The sequence below is a fragment of the Ursus americanus genome, chromosome 5 (genome assembly GCF_024610735.1).
Source record: "Ursus americanus isolate L20-20 chromosome 5, mUrsAme1.1.p, whole genome shotgun sequence".
In the NCBI taxonomy this organism is placed as follows: Eukaryota; Metazoa; Chordata; class Mammalia; order Carnivora; family Ursidae; genus Ursus; species Ursus americanus.
In genome coordinates, this window is record NC_142131.1 from 86,869,616 (window position 1) to 86,876,239 (window position 6,624).

At 46.3% G+C, this 6,624-nt stretch overlaps 1 protein-coding gene across 1 annotated transcript; it reads right to left on the reverse strand.

Moving 5' to 3' along the window:
- Window positions 1-2,976: 2,976 nt before the first annotated feature.
- LOC123796477 (olfactory receptor 2B11-like) lies at window positions 2,977-3,933 on the reverse strand. Its single transcript, XM_045803957.2, has one exon. It carries the CDS (start codon window positions 3,931-3,933, stop codon window positions 2,977-2,979), a length of 957 nt encoding a protein of 318 aa, XP_045659913.2.
- Between the last annotated feature and the right edge of the window lie 2,691 nt (window positions 3,934-6,624).

The following is a 6,624-nucleotide window of genomic DNA, read 5'->3' on the forward strand; positions in this document are numbered from 1 at the left end:
CAGGTGCCCCGGGTTGTGGGCTTCTTAATTTTTCAGCCTGCCTTCTGTGTTCTGGGGGAGGGGCCTGCCGCGCCAATACTCTGGCAACCCTGTTTGGGTAGAGTCTCCGTGTCCCCTGCGAGGGGGAATGGGAATGGGCACTCTCTGAGCCGGTATTTCCAGGCTTTTGTTCTCTGGCGCCTTTCCCTGGTGGTCTGTTGTGCCTCCTCTGAGAGTCAAAGCAGCAGCGGCCGCATTTCAGCCTCTGTCACAGAACAGAGGGATTGCGGCCCGTTCTCTACTAATGTTCTGGCCACTTTAACTCTGTTACTGTTGGTGCTGCTCAACCCTGCAGCGTCCCGGGATGTGCGCCCCACACCCGGCGTCCCAGCCCTCACTTCCAGGGCCGGCGCGTCTCTGTCCTTTGTGTTTCTAACGCCGCCAGCCGCCAGCCGCCCCGCACGCGCTCCGGAAGCTCCCGGTCTCAGTCTGGATCCGGTGAGTGCACCGGGATTCCGGTGTTCCGAGAGATGCCTGGTGGCGCGCACCCGGCTCATGGTCTCAGTCTGCTGTTTTGCAGGTGCCGACCACGATCTCGCCCGCTTCCCCGTGCAAGTGGCTGCCGCTTCCCAGCACCCAAACGCGACGGCTCCCTCCCCCTTCCGTTTATCTTCCGATATCTGTGTGGGGTTTCATAGCTCCCCGCTTCGTACCTCAATACTCAGCGCTGGAGATGTTCATTTGTAGAGATCTAGATGCATCTTCCTGTGTCTCAGGCTGGTTCCGTGGTTGTTTAGGCTGGTCTGGTACCTATCCAGCTCGACTCGGGGGACCGGCTGAAAACGGTGTCTCCTACTCTTCCGCCATCTTAACTCCTCCCGTCCACTAAGGTAGTTCTAAAAGGCTTTTATCTATTACCTGGGGAGATCAGCCCAGGGAAAATTTCTCTGTGGTCATGCAAATGGGAATAGTCATGGTTCTTTCCAGCTTTGTGATTTATATTTTCTTTTTGCCTTTACAGTCAGGAAGACTTCTTCAATTTTCCTTTTGTCCTAACTGTCATATATTTTTTGTTGTTGTTATTATTATACTGATTTTCTCTGCTAGGTCATGTTAGTATCTGGGATATGTATGGCAGCAGGCTAAAAATGAATAAATTAAACATAAATAAATATGAAACGTGACAAAAATGCAAATACAGAGTTCTAGTGTCATGGCTCTGTTTTACTAAAGGAGGCAGTCAGTATGGACACTAGTGCTGGTCTCCGGTCCCTCAGGTACTAGAGCGACCATGGCCAAGTTACCTCTGCAGTAATCAAATTCTTATACGACAATGGGAAAATATAAAAGTGTTTACGTCATGGGGTTATTTTAAACACAATAGCATACATAAATACACTTAATCTAGCACCTGCATCTTGGAAGGGTTCACGAATGTTGGCTGCTACAATGAACTTGCTATTTAAACTTTCAGTGCCCTTAACTTTGATTGTATTTATATCTTGTATTCTCAACTAGAGTATTCTTTTTTTAAGATATTATGCTATTTTGGTTTGTACCCATAAATCTAATATAGACTCTTATGCATCCATAGTAAATATGCTTATTTCTAGCCAATGGAGGGGAAACTTCCCATTAAGAAGAAAACTCAAACTTTAGGGGGAAAAAAGTATCATCTAAAGTCACAGGAAAAAGAAAGTAATCCCCTTCATTTTTGAATTTTTCTAAAAAGTTACATAAAATTTATGGAATTTAAATATATGGAGACAACCTCACCCTGGTCAGAAAGGCTAAAATTAACCAATCAAAAAAACAACAGATGTTGGACAGGATGCAGAGAATGGGGAACCCTCTCACACTGTTGGTGGGAACGCAAGTTGGTACAGCCACTCTGGAAAACAGTGTGGAGGTTCCTCACAACGTTGGAAATAGAGCTACCCTATGACCCAGCAATTCCACTAATAGGTATTTACCCCAAAGATACAAATGTAGTGATCTGAAGGGGCACATGCACCCCAATATTTATAACAGCAATGTCCACAATAACCAAACTATGGAAAGAGTCCATATGTCCATTGACAGATGAATGGATAAAGAAGATGGAAGATGTGGTCTCCATACAATGGAATATTACTCAGGCATCAAAAAATGAAACATTATCATTTGCAACAACATGGATGGAACCAGAGAATATTATGCTAAGTGAAGTAAGTCAATCAGAGAAAGACAATTATCATATGATCTTACTCATATGCGGAATTTAAGAATCAAAACAGAAGATCATAGGGGAAAAAGGAAAAAATAAAACAAGACAACATCAGAGAGGGAGACAAATTATAAGAAAATTTTAATCACAGGAAACGAACTGAGGGTTGGTGGAGGGGAGGAAGGTGGGGGATGGGGGTAACTGGATGATGGATATTAAGGAGGGCATGAGATGTAATGAGTACTGGGTATTATATAAGACTGATGAGTTACTGACCTCTTTCTCAGAAACCAATAATACATTATATGTTAATTAATTGAATTTAAATAAAAATATAAGCAAAAAAATATAAATATAAATATAAATATATGGAGACAAACATAAATTTATTGTAAGTAATATCAGATGATGATTCCGTTTCACATTATGTATCCTTAGGAGTAATGAAAATGAAAGAAGGAAGATTGGAAAGAGATGAATGGGAAAAAAATAAGAAGATGAAAAGGGGCAAGAATTATGAAACAAGAAATGAAATAACTTCACAAATACTTATTGAACACCAATTCTGTTTAAAGGACTCCTAAAAACATATGGCCTCTGAGAACAAAGGCTATTGGGAGAGGTGGGGATTTAGGCACCATGACCACACAGAAGGTGAAATGTTGGGACGGGGACTTGGGGGGCTCTTGAATCTGTCCAAACACCTGTGCTGTTTGGGTGTCGACTCCTTCAGCACACAACATGCTTGGCCCGGCTTCCATCACCAATGGAGACTGTCACATCTCAGAGCCTCATCTCCTGCAGAACCTCCATGTCCTTGACAGGAGTTTCCTCAGAACTCTCTTCACATCCTTATTCCTCAGGGTGTAGATGAAGGGGTTGAGGGTGGGGGTGATTATGGAATAGAAGAGGGAGATAAACTTGCCCTGCTCTTGGGAGTAGCTGGAAGGGGGCTGCAGGTACATGTAGATGGCAGGCAGGTAGAAGAGGGAGACCACCAGCAGGTGGGAGGAACAGGTCCCAAGGGCTTTGCGCCTTCCCCTGGAGGACTGGATCCTGAGCACTGCATGGGTGATGAAGCCGTAGGAGAGAAGGATGAGAGTTAGGGGCACCAGCGCAAATAAGGCCACCAGCACAGCCAGTGTGGCATCATTCATGGTGGTGTCCGCACACGACAGCTTGATCATGGCTGGCACCTCACAGAAGAAGTTGTTCAGCACCTGCCGCCCACAGAAAGGCAACTGCGCTGTTAGCACCACCTGAACAAGGGAGTTTCCAAAGCCACTGAGCCAGGCCACAGCCACGAGCTGCTGGCAGAGACGGTGGTGCATGATAACGCCATACCGGAGGGGTTTACAGATGGCCACATAGCGGTCCAGGGCCATGGCGGCCAAGACAATGCACTCAGTGCAACCCAGCCAGTGGAAAATGGCATACTGCACTGTGCAGCCACCATAGCTGATGGTCTTCCTGGAGCTTCCCATGTTGACCAGCATCTGTGGGACTGTGGTGGTGGTGTAGCAGAGGTCCAGGAAGGAGAGGTGGCCAAGAAAGATGTACATGGGGCTGTGGAGCTGGGGATCCAGCCGGGACACCAGGATGATAGTGATGTTCCCCAACATGGCCAGAATATAGGACACCAGGAGGACCACAAAGAGGGGGAGTTCCAGCCATGGCCTGTCAGAAACACCTAGAAGGATGAAGTCCTTAGGGGGATCCCCCAAGAAGCTCTGGTTGTCACCTCTCATGCTGATGCATTCTCTGGAGCCTGTGATGAGTCAAAGTGAATTCAACCTGAGAACAGGAATTAGTTGCCTTCCTCATGGCTGTGCCTGAGCTTTCCCACAGAGTTGCATCCTGTCTTACCTCCGTGGAGATCCTGAGATGTGGGGGAGTCAGATCAGGAGGCAGAGCAGCTGCCCATGTGTTTTGCTCTGCCTCCTCCTCTGTGACCTTGACTATGCCATTTAATCTTTCTGAACTTTGATTTCTCCACCTGCAACGTGGGGAGAAAATACCTGCAAAGTTCTGGGAGTGAGAGGCATGATGTTTGCGAAAGCATATCAAAATTAAATAAGAATTTTCTTTCGGTTTGGTCAAAGTTTGCTATATCCCCCATCACTATTACAATGTTTGACTTCTCTCTACAAACTCACTGACAGGGAATTGACCACTGTCTTTGGTTCTCTTGCTTTGCCCTTTGGAATCGGTGGTAAGAAGGAGGTGAGAAATGGCATCAAGCAAGATAGGAGAACACTCGACTCCCCTGCTAAGGCTTACATCTGGCTCTGTCACCATGAAGAGGTGCTCTCCGGCTTTCTGCACATGCTAATCTCTCTCCCAGGGCCATTCACACAGAGGCAGCACTGACGTACGCTTCGCAGTAAAAAAAAAAAAAAAAAGTACAATCCAAGATCCTCTGAGACCCCAGAGTGAAGGAGCTAAGTCACTTTAGCTTCACCAAGTCATGGCACCTAGTAAGATCCCAGAGCATAGGGATTTGAGCATCGGGAGAAAGATCCAGAATGTGTAAGAACCACAGCCTCTGGAGTTGTCTCTGAAAGATCATATTGCCTCTAAAGCTAACATTTATTGGGCAGTTTGAATGACATCTAGGTTTCCTGCACAACTTGGTTGCCAAGCAGCTGTTTCCTCTTACAATCAGAAAACACAGCTGTTTTGATGTTTGGATTCTGCAGCTTTTAGAAAGCAACTGGGTTGCACCTGCTGATTCATGGGTTCTTTCCTCTGAGGTCCATCAGCCCCCACTTCCTACACTCTTCCCAGGAGTGCAAACCCTCAAGTTCATGATGGTGATGATATAGAGCATGAAAGGACAGAGAAGAAATTAAATCCCGTGAGTAGGTAATTTATGAAGGATTCATTCTTAGTTCCTTATTTGGTGCTTTATGCATAAGCTACAAAATTCATGGAGATCTGTTCAGTGCTGCTGCAGTAAACAAGGGTGCTGTCCTCCCTCCAAGTCCTGCATTCTTAGGGACCCTGGTGTTGCTTGAAAACAGCTCCAACTCTGGGGTTTCAGTGGATACCTAAGGACAAACTACCTTTCTCCCTCTGTTTCAAAACTTCACACTTTTCCCATTATTCTTGTGGAACACCCAGTTATTATTACACTTTTCCCCACTATTCTATGGAAACTACATCTTGGGTGACTTGTAGAGAATGCAATTATTTTATCTCTAATGGGATCTCAGGACACATTTTTGATTCAGTGAGCAGGGCAGAGCAAAATTGGGCTTCTCCACCTCTCAAGATGAAAAGTAATCACACCATTTCCCTTTCTTAGGTTTCTGATTCCAAAGTTTCTTCTCAGAGTCTACACTGGACAAGAAAGGGAAATGTTGCAGGGATAGTGAGGAAAGATAAACAAGGATGAAACTAAGAAAGAGGGTAGGTGTGGGTCACATTTAATAAGGAATTCAAATTATGAAACAGTCACTATGAGCCAGATGCTGTGATTACTTAATGCTTTCATGGCTCAGTAAGGGGGATGTTTTTACCTCCATTTTGCTGTTGCGCAGAGTGGCTTGGGGAAGATGACTGGTTTACTGTAGATTAGTTACATAGCAGCACATGGTAAAGCCAACACCGAAAGCTAAGCTCTTGCTCTTAACCATTATTCTCTTTAGTGCTTTGCTTTTGAAAAAGCAGGAACAGCATTCATGCACATCACTGAGGCAGAAGAGAATGACAGAACGGGAGGTAACATCACCCGGGAGAAGGGGCTGAGGGGACTGAAGAGGAGACACTGTAATTTCCAGTTCAGTGTACCAGGCATGCACGGGGACACACACACACACACACACACACACACACACACACACACACACACACGGCGGGCTGACTGCAGAGCTAGACACCAGTCCAACCCGACCCTTCTCCCTCTGCATCGGATGCCTGGTGGTCCATCCTGTCCGCCACGAACTGACTTGGATCCAGCCTCTGAACTCACTTGACCTCCTTACCCCTTCCTGTCACCCAGCTAGAGGTGTTCCCTGGGGCACTGCCTGCTTCACCAGATAAACACAGTGATTCCCACATCTGCCACAGTCACACTCACGCAGAGTCCTTCCAGATCTGTGTCTCTAGCTATCACTTCTTCCCTGACGTCGAACCCCTTTTTGACACTGTTCACTGGAGCATCCCAAATTTACCCTGCCGGCTGGTCCTCCAGCTTCAGTCCAGCACCTTCCCTCCCATTCCTGGCTGTCTCTGCATCAGTCATCCTGACTCCGAGTGTTATTTCTGATAACAGTTCTCATTGGCCATAGTTCATCAGTGACATCCTATCGGCCTCACTATCTTAATGTCAGAGCACATGCTATTGGTCTCCCTGCCTCTGCCGTCCTTGGCCAGAACCACCATCTGGACCCCTCTTATCCAACCCGTTACATTCACAGTGGAGTCGTCTTTCTAAG

Bases quoted from the DNA above. Each gene is read 5' to 3' on its own strand.
- LOC123796477 (XM_045803957.2), bottom strand. From the start codon at position 3,933: ATGAGAGGTGACAACCAGAGCTTCTTGGGGGATCCCCCTAAGGACTTC.